The 16,248-nt window shown below is 45.6% G+C and overlaps 1 protein-coding gene across 20 annotated transcripts in view; it reads left to right on the top strand.

The window, feature by feature from the left end:
- The window catches only part of LOC140533059 (SCO-spondin-like), a 92,815-nt gene that overhangs the window by 36,878 nt on the left and 39,689 nt on the right, over positions 1–16,248 (top strand). For all 20 annotated transcript variants that reach the window (XR_011976779.1, XR_011976780.1, XR_011976778.1 and 17 more), the window contains 15 exons: positions 764–905; positions 1,814–1,967; positions 2,370–2,436; positions 4,445–4,502; positions 5,454–5,633; positions 6,068–6,214; positions 8,590–8,760; positions 8,944–9,108; positions 11,102–11,281; positions 11,374–11,496; positions 11,660–11,789; positions 11,968–12,093; positions 12,541–12,632; positions 15,405–15,578; positions 15,988–16,152. Coding sequence is in view for 17 of the 20 variants with exons in the window: in XM_072652356.1 (XP_072508457.1) it covers positions 764–905; positions 1,814–1,967; positions 2,370–2,436; positions 4,445–4,502; positions 5,454–5,633; positions 6,068–6,214; positions 8,590–8,760; positions 8,944–9,108; positions 11,102–11,281; positions 11,374–11,496; positions 11,660–11,789; positions 11,968–12,093; positions 12,541–12,632; positions 15,405–15,578; positions 15,988–16,152 (2,074 nt within the window). In the remaining 3 variants the exon portion in view is untranslated. The remainder of the gene's footprint in view (positions 1–763; positions 906–1,813; positions 1,968–2,369; positions 2,437–4,444; positions 4,503–5,453; positions 5,634–6,067; positions 6,215–8,589; positions 8,761–8,943; positions 9,109–11,101; positions 11,282–11,373; positions 11,497–11,659; positions 11,790–11,967; positions 12,094–12,540; positions 12,633–15,404; positions 15,579–15,987; positions 16,153–16,248) is intronic.

Genomic DNA, 16,248 nt, shown 5'->3' with positions numbered 1-16,248 from the left:
GACTGAAGATTAGAGGAGAGAGGATGACTGTAGGAGCAAAGTCAGAGGAGACCTAGAGGGCTAGGATTAAGGATATAAGTAAGGAAGGATAGAAGGATAGAAGATTATGACTAGGGTATGAAGTGTTCAAGACCTTGGAGGTGGATAAGTAATGGGTGATGTCATGATCTAAAAACACTGAGCTTGAGTGAAAGCCTGTTAGGGGTTAGTTTAAGCTTAGCATAGTATCAGCTGCATAGTAACTACTTAATTCATGTTTATTGATTGCTGGGTGCTGTTGGGAGGCCAGGGTGTTTGAGAGGACAGTGACATCTTTATTAAAGTCTCCAAACATGAGGACAGGATTTGGGCTGATGAGGATTAATGTGAGGCAGGTACTGAACTCTTTGAGAAACAGAGGAAGAGTGTCCTGTATATGATGGTATCGAGGATCTGAGAGATGGATGGAATCTCGAGGAGAGGTTGAAGAGTGATGGTGACAGAGGAAGGGCCTGAAGTGGCAGGGGAACAAGGAGCAGGCCGACTTTTCCACCTGGCCCAGTGTGCCAAGGCAGAGCAGCATGGGAAAAGGAGCAATCCAGTCTGGCAAGGGGGGCCTGGGGATGTAGTGGTTTCTAGAGAGCTGGGTTTCTGTGAACGCCAGAAGCTAGAGCGTCCTATGAAGAAGACTGAGGAGAAAGGGAATTTGTTCTTACAGAGTGCGTGTGTCGTCTCTGCATCTACATCACCTGAGTGCCCACTCCCCCTTTCCTCATCCTAACAGCTGTTCCCAGGGAACTGGGATGACTCCACACTTGCAGTGAGGACACTTGGCCGCATGGTGCAAGCAAGGCATGTCCGAGTACTACCCCGTGACTTTCACCATGGCATCTTTCTGAGAGTGGAGCTGCTGGGCTGTGATCCAGGTATGAAGAAGTGTGTGTGAGTGTGGATAGGGAGAGAATCTAGGTAGGATCCATCTTTTAAAAAAAAATTATTGATTGATTTAATTTTTAAAATTTATTTATAATTATTTATTCATATGTATTTACTTATTTTTAGTTTTCAACATTCACTTCCATGAGTTTTAAATTTTCTCCCCCTCCCTCCTTTCTCCCTCCCCAAGACAGCCTGATATCCAATATAGGCTCCACATACATATACATTCCTATTAAACATATTTTCACATTAGTCATGATGTATAGAAGAATTATGATGAATGGGGGAAACCATGAGAAAGAAAAAAACAAAACAAAACAAAACAGAAAAGAAAATAGTCTGCTTTGCTCTGCATTCTTACTCCATAGTTCTTTCTCTGGATGTGAATAGCATTTTCCATTATGAGTCCTTTGGAATTATCTTAGGTCCTTGCATTGCTGAGAAAGGCTTTGTCTATCAAAATCAGTCATCACAGACCGTGGCTGTTATTGTGTATAATGTTCTCCTGGTTCTGCTCACTTCACTCAGCATCAGTTTGTATAAATCTTTCTAGGTTTTTTTGAAGTCCACCTGTTCATCATTTCCTATAGCACACTAGTATTCCATTTCATTCATATACCACAACTTCTTCAGCCATTCCCCAATTGATGGGCATCCGCTCAATTTTCAGTTCTTGGCCACCACAAAGAAAGCTGCTATAAATATTTTTGTACATGGATCCTTTTTATCATCTCTTTGGGATACAACCCTAGAAGCAATATTGCTGGGTCAAAGGGTATGCCCTTTGGGCATAGTTCCAAATTGCTCTTTAGAATAGTTGGATCAGTTCATAGAGGTAGGAGCCATCTTTGAGTAGAACCCTAGTAAGGCTCCCCACCTTATGTCTACTCTGCAGTGTCCACCCCAATGGTTCCACAATGTCCAGGAAATGAATTCCTTTGTGCCAATGGTGTGTGTATCCCACTGGAGGCCATGTGCAATGGTGTAGAAGACTGTGGAGATGGCTCTGATGAAAAGGACTGTACTACTCTTCTTCCAAGTACTGTCAGGTAATCTGGGCACTGCAATCCCACCCAACAACAGGAATTTCCAGAGATGGAGTAGATGCTGCCATTCTGCTCATGGGCATTGTCAGGTTTTGTCTATGAGCAAGGGTCCTGTTTTTCTCTGGATTCTTAAGTTATAGGGTCATAGATTTAGAGCTAGAGTGATCTTTAGAAATCATCTGGGCCAACCCTCCTTGTTCTAGATGAGGACCCTGCCACAGTCCCCAGTGTTTCTCTTCAGCTCTTGGGAACAGCGGCCTCTCTGTCCCTCCTCTCTCCTCATCTCCCATGGATGGAGTCTTACCATATTACCTGGGGCCCAATTCATAGGGAAAAGAGCCAAGGGCTCAAGGATGGAGTTTGAGACCTGGAGGGACTGACTTGAGGTTCCTTGATTCCTTTTAGGCCCAGAGACCGTACCACATTGGCCTTTCCTGCCCACCTCATGCAGTCAACTCCCTGGACCAAGGAGGTGAGAAGCCCAAAGACTAGAGGCATAATGATGGAGGCATCCCATGCCCATACTCCACTCCTCCAGGAAGCTTTCCCTGATTAGCCCTTCCTGATCACCTCTTTACTCTGTCTCTGCTCTACACTCCCTGGCAGCTGAGGCAGCTCATGGTGCAATGGATAGAGCCCTGGGCCTGGAGTCAGGAAGACCCAAATTAAGATCCAGCCTCAGATATTTATTAGCTGTGTGACCTTGGGCAGGTCACTTCACCTCTGTCTTTCTCAGTTTCTTCCACTGTAAAATGGGGATGATAATAATAGCACATTCTTCCCAGGGTTGTTGTGAGGATCAAATGAGCAATATTTGTAAAGCACGGTACAGTGCCTGGAACACAGTAGATAAACGCATATCTCTCCCTTCCAGTCTTGTGCTGAGATGTTAGAATCATAGATTTAGAGCTGGAAAGCAAGAGGTAAGCTAGCTCATTGCCCTCATTTTACAAGTGAGGAAATTGGGGCTCAGAGAGGCTGACTTCCTCCAAGGTTACACAGAGGTCACTAGGCAGCTGAGCCTGTATCCTCCCCTAGGATCCATCCCTGTGTCCCGATACACCCCAGCAGCCCCTGTCTTGATGTCCCGCTTCTCTGCCTGCACTCCCACTCCCTCGTTTCTGTTTACCTTCCTCTGATTCCATGCTTCTGCCTATGTTCCTCTTCTCTACATCCTGTCAAGAGCTGGACTCCTCTTCTCATCTCCCTCCTGAATTCACAGAAACAAATTTTCAAGGTCACCCAGAGGAGTGTCCCATCAGCCTTCATCCTGTCTACATTGTTTTCTTTCTGATTCATCCCAAGGACTAAGATGAGCTTTCTGAAGAGATCATCTAGCATGACTGCATCTTTTATAGTTAATTTACCCTGGGGATGTGCTGGTAAATGTTTAACAACCAGCTTTCTGGAAAAGGAAAAACACATTTTTAAAAGTTTAATCTGTGTTGTTGACACCTCCTCCATCACTTTCTTCAATTCGGACAAAACAATAAGCCAAGCTCTGATTTGTGGCATTTTGCTGAATTCAGTGGAATAAATGTTCATACTGAAAATTTAACAATCAGTTCCTGGGGGAACTGGTTAGAACTAGCTCCAGCACCCTTGAGTACCTCAAGATTGTGTTGCTTTTCTGTTCTTGGGTCCTGGATTTTCAGGAGTCACTTCCTTATGCTAAGAAATAGTTCCTGTTCTCAGGGATCTGATGGTCTGGTTCGGGAGACAAGATCATAGATTGATCACAGAACTGTGAGAGACCTCAGAGATCACTTAGGTCGGTCTCCTCATTTTACAAATAAGGGAGTGACTTGTCTAAAGTCATATAGGTAATAAGCAGTAGGTCCGGGTCTCAAACCCAGCTGCTCTGATTGCGGATGCAGTATTTTCTTTTGCATCTTTATGCATGTAAACACACACAAATAGGTGTACATATATATGTAATATATAGAACTGTATACAAAAGTACACAATTATATACATATGTCTCTATGTATACATGTCATATATAAATATAAAACCTATGCATGTGCAGTAGGTGTATATGTGTGTGTATATATATATATATATATATATATATATAAACACTGTATCTATAAAACCATATCTATATATGAAAAACACTAAGGTGGCACAGTAGACAGAATGCTGGGCCTGGAGTCAGGAAGACCAGAGTCCTGGAGAACAGTGGAGAACAGTGGTCCCCCCAACTTTCCTCTGAGTCCCTAGTCAGAGCTGGGCTAGCCAATGGTGTTGGCTAACTCAGGTTAGGCTAGATTTCATGTTTCTTGCTGGTCTGGGACAGAAGGGACTTATGGGGAGTAAGGGGGATGAGCAGTAGACTATAGAAATGGGAAGATTACTCCTTGGAGCTTCTGCTCAGAATGGGAGTGGGAGAGACACACCAAAGACACACCATGGAACATGGACAATGGAAGACTGGAATCAGGGCTAGGATTTGGGGGTTGAATTGTTTTTCTTCCTAGGGTCCACTGGAAACTGAAGCCTGGAACCTTGGACAGGGGTCACCTATTCCTACCATAGGTAATAATGTTAGTTTTCATTATAGTACTTTCTGAAAAATACTTAAATTAATTGATTTCTTTTATTTGTGACATTATCTTCATTTCCAAATCTATCTCCCCACCTTCCTTCATAATTATCCTTTCCAACAAAAACTAGGTAAGAAAGAGGAAGAGGGAAAAGTAGTTCTAATGCTTTGTCGTGCCAAGTACAGGATTTCATTTGGCTCTCACCACAGTCCTATGAGACAGGTGCTATTGTTATCCTTATTTTTAATAGAAGAGGAAAATGAGAGAAGTTAAGTGACTTGCCCAGGGTCACACAGCTCCTGGATATGAACCCAGGTCTTCCTGACTCCAGGTTCTATGCCTCCCTGGGTGAAAGGGAAGGGGAGGTGAGACATAAATCTAAGATAAAAGCTTGAGAAAATGTCTCCTTGCTCACTGTTGAAACTCAAGCCTCTCATTCAAACTCTCCTGGGTGCTGAACCCTATTAAAAATAACTAACCCTGCCCCCCTCTTAAGTACCTTTTGTTTGGAAGCCTTACCTCCGCTCCCATCCAGGTCACTCATGTCAGTGACTGTGTGATAGGGAAGAGATCAAGTTATCATTTGCTTACCTTACCTTAGGAAGAAGGAAATAATATGTATATAGTGCTTACTATATTCCAGACACTGTGCTAAGTAAGCACTTTATAAATATTATCTTATTTGATCTTCACAGCAAGCCTGCTATTATTATCCTCATTTTACAGATGAGGAAGTAAGGCCAACATAGGTAAATGACTTGCCCAGAGGTCACAAAGCTAAGTATCTGAGATTAGATTTGAACTCAGGTCCTTCTGACTCCAGACCACTGCTCTGTTGACTGAGTCACCTAGCTACCCTGAATCAACTGTCCCTCAGTTGGTGTAAAAGCATTTCTTTGCAGGGGTCCCAACCTGGCTAAACTCTTGTTTTTGCTTGTCATAGGGACAGCACCGGGCCTTGGCCCCCTCCCAGAAGGCACTTTTCCAGTTTTGGAATCTCCCTACCCGAGTACGAAGGAGCCAGTGCACGAGTCCCTCACCTCCCCTCCACCCGGAGTACAGACTCTTCAGCCCCAAATTGCTGCAGTGACCCTGCTCACTCCTTATACTCTCCCCACCATAGGTAATAATAACCCCTTATGTTGGTATAGACATCATGGCAACAGCAGCTCAAATTTGTATGATGTTCTCATGCTTAGGAAGTGCTTTCAGAGACATGATCTCACTTGTTCTTCACAATAAGTAGGTGGGTAGGCATTATTCCCATTTTATAGATGAGGAAACTGAGACTCTGAGAGGTTAGATGACTTGCTCAAAGTCTCACAGTTAGTAAATGGCAGAACCAAGACGAACTGGAATTTCCTGACCCCCGACCCCAGGACCCCATGCACTCCAAGGCAATAAGGAGTGAGGGAGGATGAAGACAGGGAAAGACTGGGCACCTGACCCCTCTGAGATCTTGGTCCCATGGTGATTGAAGGGAAGTGATGATTAAGGGAGGGTGGGGCAAATGAACCCCTGTTTCCAGACTGAGTGGGATCAACATGATGCCCACAGGTTCAAGCACTACCCAGTGGTCACCCTTCCCTCGAGTGCTGTGCAGCCCAGACCAGGTTCCCTGTGAGTTTCTAGGATGTGTGGACCCCAAGCAGATGTGTGATGGGCAGGAGGACTGTCTTGATGGCTCTGATGAACTGCACTGTGGTAAGTGTTGGGGAGTGAGGTAAGGAGGTGAGGGCTGGGAATTAGGGACAGGCAGAGAATTTTTTTTCAAAACCTGGGCAGAAAATAAACTTTTTTTCAAAATATGGGACTACATATCTGGTACTAAATTGTAAATTCTGCGAAGGTGGGGGCTTATCCCACTTAACAAATGATTATTGAGTGAATAAATACATTTGTAGGGTCTATTTCCTTTTGCAGATGTTGAGTTTGAGATATCTGAGTGGAGATAGCTAGTAAGCAATTGGTGTGGGATTAAAGTTCAGGAGAGGGGTTCAGGTTGGATCTATAGACTTGGGAGTCATCTGCATAGAGATGATCATAGAGGTCACTAAGAGAGAGAGCACTGGGCCTGCAGTCAGGAAGATCTGAGTTTAAATCCAGCCTCATACACTTACTAGCTGGGTGATCCTAGGCAAGTCACTTAACCCTGACTGCCTCAGTTTTTTGCCTCAGTTTTCTCATCTGTGTAATGAATTAGAGAAGGAAATGACAAACTGCTCCAGTATCTCTGTCAAGAGAACTCCATCTGTGTCAAGAAAACTCCATGTCAAGAAGAGTTGGACACGACTGAACAACAAAAGGTTGTAGGATGATTAGAAGAGGGTCCAGGGCAGAGCCTTGGTGGGGAGTAGGGGGAGACCACACTTGAAAGATGGGAGCAGGACGTTGCTCCAGCAAAGAAGATGGAGAAGAGCAGGTAGATGAGGTAGAAGGAGAATTAAAAAAACAAAGCGAACCAAACAACATTGAAGAAGATGAGGAAAGATAGAGCATCCAGGAAGTCAAGGTGTTGAAAGCATTTAACACATTACTGTTAAACTTGGCTAAAGGAGTTGAGGTGAGCAGTGGGGTCGGAAGCCAGATTTCGATAGATTGAGAAACAGTCAAGAGGCTTCCTATTCTACCTAAATCTTATGACTTTCAAGGAGTAATAGAAAAATGCTGCATTTGTTACAGTCAGAGGATCTGGCTTTGAATCTCAGCTCTGATACTTACTTAACCTGTGTGATCTTGGGCAAGTCTTTGTTTCTCTGGGCCAGTTGTCAAATGAGGAGTTGGACTAGATAATTTCTTAAGTCTAAACCTCTCATTATCTATTTTCAATCCTAAGAGAAATCAAGTTTCTGAGAAGTCATAGCACCCAGGGCCCAGTGGATGGCAGCAGAAAGCCACAAGCTGAGCTACCACTCAGGTCAAGAGCTTGCTTTCTCTTCACTGGACACAAGCCAGCTTAGGGCAGAGATCAAATGAAGTTCCAGAGACAAGTTGTTTCTTAACAATGAGGGAGACCAAGTCTGAGGACAGGGCTTGGGGCTTCTAACAAGAGAAGAAGGCAGGCCTGAAAGACAGAATTTGTATATGTAGGATAGAGCAAGCTGGAGTGTAAATCTGAAATGCAGAGCGGTCATCTGCTGTAGCCACCTTTTCACCTTTGCCCTGACCTTTCTGGTAACTTAAGGGCCTCAGCCTTTCTGGGCCCTTGTACCTGGCCTAGCTTTCCCAGGTGCCCAGAGATCTCTAATCAGTACAGGGGTTGGGGAATACGCCTTTCCTGATGATTGGCATCAGAAGTGTAGATGCTGCCCAGTTAGGAGAAGGGATGCACAGAGCTCGTTCAGTCAGGACAAGGAACAGCGAGTTTGACCATTCAGGAAGAGATAAAAGGATAAGACCCATGGAGAGCTTGACCTATTGTATGTAATGGATTCTTTTTTGTTCTGGTTCAAGAATTCTTCACTTTTTTTGTGTGTGACATGAAACCCTTTAGCAGTCTGCTGAAACCCGTTGACAGACTCAAAATAATTTTTAAAATAATTGAGTTAAATTGTTTTAAATAGCTGAAGGAAATATTGTACTTCAATGACAAATTAGTAAAAATAAAGATTTTTTTTTTCCCATCCAAGTTTATGGAAAGGCTATGGAATCTATCCACTGATCTGTTGGGAGTTCAAGGACCCCAGGTTAAGAACTCCCGCTCTAGCCCCTCAAAAGACACAATCAGAACTCTGAACACATTCAGAGTCAGTGTTGACCAAGAAAAATATCATTCAATTTCCAAAGGTGTGCCTTTATCACAGTACTGTAGTAAGTGCTTAGTAGATCCTTTGTCATCGTTCATTTACTCACTCACTCACACACACATACATAATTTGGCACATAATAATGGAAAGGAATTTAGGAAGTTGGGCTGATCCTTAGTCAAGATAATTTTTCTGGAGAAGAGCAGAGTTCCTAGGTCTTATTTCAACCAGTCTCATGACTAATAGGTTGGAAATTTAGCTGAGGAGGTAGGAACTATTAGCAAAAATGCAAATAGATAATTGGTCTTCTTCTCCACTTTGCTTCATGGGCAGCGAAACCTTCACCTTTTGTGGTGTCCACGGCCACACATCCCACCTTGCCAGCCATGGGGGCTGTCTGTTCCCCAAAGCAGCTGCGTTGCCGCAGTGGCGAGTGTCTCTCTGCTGACCATCGCTGTGACCTTCATCCTGACTGCCAGGATGGCTCTGATGAGGACCACTGTGGTATGGGAACCGTTGGGCAGCCTGGCATCTCTGAACCCAGGAGGGAGGGAGGAGCTAGCCCTGATTAGGCATGTCCTGGGGAGTACCCTGGGCACCTATTAATGCTGGGCCTCTCCCTGATGCTTCCATCCCAGGCCTTCTTCTTAGTTCTGATGCTGCCCCTGTTTGTCTTCCGCCCTTTAGTGGACTGCATGTTGGCGCCCTGGTCTGGCTGGAGTAGCTGCAGTAGAAGCTGTGGGTTGGGGGTGACCTTCCAGAGGAGGGCCCTGCTTCGAGCCCCACTGCCTGGTGGTGGCTGTCCTCAAGAAGATTTCCAGAGTCGCTCATGTTTCTTGAAGGCCTGCCCAGGTAATCCTGGTGTGGGCTTCCAGTAAGGAAATGCCCCTCCCATGCAGGGAACCCTGGCAGCTAAGGAAGCCCAGGGTCATGACCCTCTCTCCACCCTAGATTCATAGGATTTAGGATGGGAGCACAAACCCTTCAATTCACAGATGGAGAAACTGAGGCTCAGAGAGGAGAATTTGCCCAGTGTCATCCAGATGACTCCAGGATCCAGCATCTCATCTTGGAACATCCTCTTTAGGAGGCTCACCACCCTGGGAGTCCTGGAGCATTGGGCCCTTTGTAACACCACCACAGTCCTCTTTCCGGGTCACAACCTAGTCTTATGCTCTCAACTAGGACTTCCCATGGGGAACAGATGTCTTTTTCTTGTGGAACCCAGAGGAAAGTTTTTTACCTTTCTTCATTTGCTGCCACCACCAGAAAGGTCCACCAGAGGGTGCTCTGGCCTCGATGGATTTCTGGAGGACAGCTCTCAGCCAACTTAACTCTTCTTTGTCCTTCATTGGTTTCTCTCTGCTCACCCTCCCAGCACATCCTAAGTTCCCTGCACCCTAATATTTACTGTTGATAAAGAGAAGAAATGGGAGTGAAACGAGAGGAGACCTGGTAACCCCTTATAGAAAGTCTGCCTTCCCCCACCCCAATATCCCTACTGGTCTCTTGTTAATTAAAGTCCCGTTCTCCTAGATTCTAGAACCGCTACAGACAACAACCAAATTATTAACTGTCTGCCAGACAATTAGGATGAGACTTGGCCTCTATCCTCCTGGAGTCTATTAGGAACATAAAACACCCACTGCGAGAACTTAACCCACAACATTACCTGATAAATGACTTAATATCCCTTTGAGTAGGTCTTTGGATCATAGTTTAGATTGTAAATACTGCGTAGCTCAATTCCCTTTATTTTATAGATAGGAAAACTGGGTCCCTGCAAAGACTTTGGGCACTCATTCTTCTATCCTCTAAGAAGGATGAGTCTGCTGGGTATCCTCAAGCCCCTACAGCCCTTGCCAAATAGACACTCTATTGGGAAGAGAAGACTTGGAATCAGGATGCCTGGATTTGAATTCCACTTTCTGGAATTTCACTCAGGACAGCTAGGTGGCACAGTGGATAGAGTGCTGGGCCTGGAGTCACAGAGACTCATCTTCCTGAGTTCAGCTCTGGCATCAGACACTTACTAGCTGTGTGACCCTGGGCAAGGCACTTTACCCTCTTTGCCTCAGTTTCCTCATCTGCAAAATGAGCTGAAGAAGGAAATGGCAAATTAAACCAGTATCTTCCCCAAGAAAAACCCAAATGGGGTTATGAAGAATAGGACACAACTGAAAAATGATTCAGCATAACTCTGGCATTTGTTATGAGTTGTGTGATACTAGGCCAATCACTTCATGTCTTGAGCCGCATTTTCCCCATCTGTAAAAACACTTGTGCTTCCTACCTCATCAGGTTAATTGTGAAGAAAGTACTTGTTAACTTCAGGGAAATGTGCGTGGTTAATAGGCAGCCTGGATGTTGATCCTAGGGTATGTTTGTAGAGGAGCCCTGACTATGCCTTTATTTACTTAAAATTTAAGGTCTCTCTGGCCTTGTGGCTGTAAGGGAACACACATAGATCCATGCTGCTGACCCCTCCTCTCTTCAGACTATCCAGAGGATCTCTCTCATCCTTCCGGGGTTGATTCTGGTGTTTGGGAGCTCAGGCCACTATCCAGAGCACTTTAGTGAGAGGGTTCCTTACCAACAGCTGCCCTGTGGGCAGCATGAATATGACTAGAGACAATGCCCCCCCTTGGCACTGCCCAACAGAATGGAGAGGTCAGATGCTACAGTTACAAATCCCAGCAGGCACCTGTCTTCTTAAATGAGCTGGTATTTACAAAGTGTTTTGCTAAATGTTCGTTCCTTTCACTTCTCTGAGGTCCGGAAGCCAACTCTCCTATCTCTGGGGGAATCTCCATTAGTTTTTGGGCCTATCTTCCCTTTTCTGCAGTACCTGGTGCTTGGACTTCGTGGAGCCCCTGGGGACTCTGCAGTGCATCCTGCGGGGGAGGCCAACAGAGACGCTGGCGTAGCTGCACAGATCCTCCACCCAAGAATGGGGGCTCTCCTTGCCCTGGGGCACCAGAAGAGAGCCTCCCTTGTGGCCTGCAGCCCTGCAGTGGTGGTACAGGTACCAGGGGACAGCCTACTGTGCTAGGAAGTTTGGGCAGCTGGGGTTACTTCAGTGTTCGTTCTTTGATTCCGTAACCATCTGCCTCATAGATTGTGGCCCAGATCTTGTGTATGTGAGCGCTGAGGAGTGCCAACAGGGCCTGGTGCCCCAGTGTCCCCCCTCTTGCCAGGATCCTGAAGCCAAGAGGAACTGCAGCACACACTGTATGGAGGGTAAGCTAGCCAAGGGAGTGGGCAGGGCTCATGTAGACATATCCAGACACTCTGGCTCCTCTCCCACCCTACTCCCTTTCTACCTTCCAATACTTCAGTCTTCTATTTCTCAATTCTCTCAGTTTGACACCTCTCCATTTTTTATCTTTTCCCTCACCCTTAGGTTGCCGATGCCCCCCTGGACTCCTTCTCCATGATGCCCAGTGCCTGACACTTTCCCAGTGTCCTTGTCTAGTGGGCACAGAGCTAAAGCGGCCCAGAGAATCCTTTCTGCTGGACAACTGCAGCCAATGGTGAGTGTGGACTTGGCTGTGAGTGCCCATCCTAAGGAGTACAGAAGAAGGCAGCATATGGGCTTGGGGTAGGGACAGGACTAAGGCTGGCATCTCTCTGTCCTGGATGAGGGAAATTCTGTCATCCATAGTTCTTCACCTTCTTCCTATTTCTGACATCTCTGCTTTTTTCCTTTAGCATGTGTGAAAATGGAACTCTTCACTGCGAGGCAGGGGACTGTCCTGTGCCCTGTGGCTGGTCAGCATGGTCCTCTTGGGGCCCTTGTGACCGCTCTTGCGGCTCTGGAACCCGGGCCAGGTTCAGGTATTTGTGTTTGTGTGTGTAGGGGAGGTGAGGTAGCAAATAGGGATAGGGAAGGAAGATTAATGGGGGGAGGGAAAGGAATAAGAAGGAGAACAAATGGAAGGAAGTGAAGGAAGAAAGTGAAATTGGAGTAGAGAAGGAGAGAGCTGAGAGTAGTGGAGAGGAGGAGTATGGGTCAAAGTGAGGAGAAAAGGGTGAGTTGGGGGGAGGAGTAGGACGTAGTGGGGCTTGGAAGGGGAGGGTTGAAAAGGGGAGGAGAGACTGGTAGGAAGGAGGAGAGAGAATTGGGCAGGAGGGGATGTGAGGAGATATTAAAGGTGTGTGAAGAGAAGGAACCTCTAACGCCAGCTGAACAGAGAACTGGAAGGTAGGCGGTGGGGAGAGAAGACAGGAGGATGCACGTGGTGGTGGCGTGGCCTTTTCTCTTCCCACTTCCTTTCTCTTCAGGTCTCCTTCCAACCCTGCGGCAGCTTCTGGAGGTGCCCCTTGTGAGGGAAATGGGCAGGAAGTTCAGGCCTGTCACACGGACTGTGGTACTGGTAAAGTCAGGGGACGGGGCTGCAGCTTAACCACATTTTTATGGCACAGTACTATTCCATTCCATTCATCTACCACAGTTTGTCCAGCCATGCCCAGTGGAGGGGGCCCCTGCCTTGTTTCCCATTTTTTGCTAGGACAGGAAGAGCTGCTATAAATATTCTGGTAATAGGGGTTCCAGTTCTCTTTCCATTACACCACATTGTCTGAGAGATTAGTGGAGAGAGACAGACAAAATGAAAAACACTTAGGAGGATATTACAGGGTTCCAGGGCTGAGGACACTTGAGTTCACACTATGACCAGAAAAGGAAAGAAAGAGCAGTTTTGAGTGAAGTTTGGAAGGACTTGGTGACTGAACAGATGTGGTAGATGAGGGAGAGGGCAGAGTCAAAGATAACTGGGAGGTCCTGAGCTTGGGAGGATAGTGGCCTCCTTGACAGTGCTAAGGAAGTAGGAGGAGGGGAAGTTCTGGGACAAAGGGAGAAAATCATGGATTTGGATAACGTGAGTTTAAGGTGCCAGTGGGACGTTTTATTTTTTATTGAATTATTTCATTTGTTTGCAGCGTTTGACAATCACTTCTACATATCTTAGATTTTTTTCCATTCCCTCCCCTTCATTCCCCACTTCCTCCCTATTCCCTCCCTGAGACAGGTACAATTTTATATAGGTTCTACACGTACATTCCTATTAAGCGCATGTTGCATAGAAGAATTAAAATGAATAGAAGAAACCATAAAACAAAACAAAACATAACACAAAAGAAAATGGTCTACTTCTATCTGCAATCCAATTCCATAGTTCTTTCTCTGGATGTGGAAGGCGTTTTGTCTCGAGTCCAATAGAAATTTTTTAAGTCCATACATTTCAATGAAGTACTAAGTCTATCAGAAAAATCCCTTACACACTGTGGTTGTTGCTGTGTACAAAGTTCTCCTGGTTCTGCTCCTTTCACTCAGCATCAGTTCATATAAGTCTTTCCAGACTTTTCTGAAGTCTTCCTGTTCATTGTTTCTCATAGCACAATAGTATTCCATTACATTCATATGCCACAACTTGTTCAGCCATTCCCCAATTGATAGGCATCCCCTTGATTTCCAGTTTTTGGCCATCACAAAGAGAGCTGCTATAAATATTTTTGTACATATGGAACCTTTTCCCATTTCTATGATCTCTTTGGGATAGAGTCCCAGAAGCAATATTGCTGGGTCAAAGGGTATGTAGCCTTTTTTGTAGCCCTTTGGGTATAGTTCCAAATTGCTCTCCAGAATGCTTGGATCAGCTCACAGTTCCACCAACAATGAATTAGTATTCCAACTCTCCCACATTTTCTCCAACATTTATCATCTTCCTGTTTTGTCATGCTAGCCAATCTGATAGGTGTGGTATGGTATCTCAGAGTTGTTTTGATTTGCATCTCTCTAATCAATAGTGATTTACAGCATTTTTTCATATAATTATAGATAGCTTTAATTTTTTCCTCTGAAAATTCTCTGTTCATATCCTTTGACCATTTGTCAATTGGGGAATGACTTGTATCCTTGTACATTAGACTCAATTCTCTATATATTTTAGAAATGAAGCCTTTATCACAGACACTTGTTGCAACAATTCTTTCCCAGTTTTCTGCTTCCCTCCTAATCTTGGTTGCATTGGGTTTGTTTGTGCAAAACTTTTTCAATTTAGTGTAATCAAAATTATCCATTTCGCACTTCACAATATTCTGTTTCTCTTGTTAGGTCATAAATTTCTTCATGCTCCACAACTCTGACAAATATACTATTCCTTGCTCCCCTAATTTGTTTATAATATCATTTTTATACCTAGATCATGTATCCATTTGGACTTTATTCTTGTGTACAGTATCTATGCCTAGTTTCTGCCACCCAGTGGGACATTTTGGGGAGGGGCTGGGTAGAGCAGGAAGGAATATCCACTGGTGATGGGAGTTGAGGCTCCGGAACTCAAGATGAGAGGATCTTTTACGTAGAAGTGACAGCTAGAGTCCCAAGAGTGATGAGGTAACCAATAACAGGAAGAGGGGAGGAGGACAAGATCTTTAGTCATTGATACTGGGAACTCCTGAATGAGGAGACCCCTTCTGTCTATGCAGGTCAGCATCTTTTCTAGCTAGTTGGCATAGTACATAGAATGCTGGGCCTAGAATCAAGATTTGAGGTCAAATACAGATTCAGACATCAGCAGTGTGACCTTGGGTAAGTCACTTAACCTTTGTTTGCTTCAGTTTCCTCAACCGTAAATTGGGGATAATAATAGCAGCTACCTCAAAGGTTGCTGTGAGGGGATCAAATGAAGTAGTATTTGTAAAGCACTTAGCACAGTGTTCAGCACATAGTAGGTGCTTAGTAGATGCTTCTTTCTTTTCTTCCACCACTTATAGCTTTAGAGAGTTTCTGGGACATGGAGAGATTAAGTGACTTTTCTGGGGTCACACGGCCAGTATATGTCAGAGGTCTTTTTAGCTTAGAAGTTGGCTCTCCATCCACTATACCAAGCATACTGCCCCTCAGTAACAGTGCTGCCTCTTATAGAGTTGCCTTAAGGTTGATGAAATATTTTGCCTCCATGACTTCATCTGATGACCAGGGGAGAGGAGCATTCAGCAGAAGACAGAGGCTGAGGGAATGATGTTCTTCAGCTGTTCCTTGATTCTGCAGATCCCTGAAGCTTCCTCTAAACTTGTCATGCCCTCTCCCTCTCCTCCTTCCCTTGACCCTTCTCACCATGGTCCTCTTCTTCTTTTCTCCACAGAGCTTCTGGGCTGGACTCCCTGGACACCCTGGTCCTCGTGCTCCCAAAGCTGCTCTGCCCCTGGAGGACCCCCTGTCTGGAGGCACCGCTCTCGCCTTTGCCCCAGGTCTGAGGGGGTAGTCTGCCCTGGGGAGCCCTTTCAAGAAGATCTCTGCAGCCTCCCAGCATGTCCAGGTGCTCGATTATGTCCTAGGCAGAGGGATGGGCAGGGGATAACAGAGGAGAATGTGTCTGATGGGAGAAAGATATGGGGGAGGGGGTGCTGAGTCCTAGGTAGGGTCGGCACATGGCAGCCATACTACCTAGTCAGGGAAGGTCTCCCTGTCATTGTGCTCAGGATCCCTCTCACTCCATGTCCCTGGGGAACTCTGGGGCCAAAGTCAGGACCCTACTGGTCCACACTTGATGCTTCTGTCTTCAGAGGGGGCAGGATCATGGTGGGAAGAGAGGGAAGGAATCCTGACTCTCCATGATGGCCTTCTTCCTTTCTGTGTGTCCATCCTATTGTTTCTACGTCCATCTGCTTTACCCCTGTAACCTTTTCTGTAAACCTGCTTATGTCTTCTCTTTCCCTTCTTGACAGCATCTAGTATTTGGACACCTTGGGCACCATGGTCTTCCTGTTCAGCTGACTGTGATGGGGGCATTCAAACCCGTGGGCGCAGGTGCTCTGGCTCATTTTCTGGGATTCCTGAGTGCCAAGGGCCACATAGTCAGACCCGAGAGTGCCACACCCAACCCTGCTCAGGTATGGAAACCCTACCTCTTTCTCAGCCTATCCCATCACCTAGCCATGGTCACACCCAGCCTAACAAACATACCAACACTGACACTTAGGAGTCTA

Source organism: Notamacropus eugenii, chromosome 3, assembly GCF_028372415.1.
Source record: "Notamacropus eugenii isolate mMacEug1 chromosome 3, mMacEug1.pri_v2, whole genome shotgun sequence".
Taxonomy (NCBI): Eukaryota; Metazoa; Chordata; class Mammalia; order Diprotodontia; family Macropodidae; genus Notamacropus; species Notamacropus eugenii.
The sequence above is the reverse complement of the archived record's forward strand: the minus strand, read 5'-3'. Positions and strand labels throughout refer to the sequence as shown.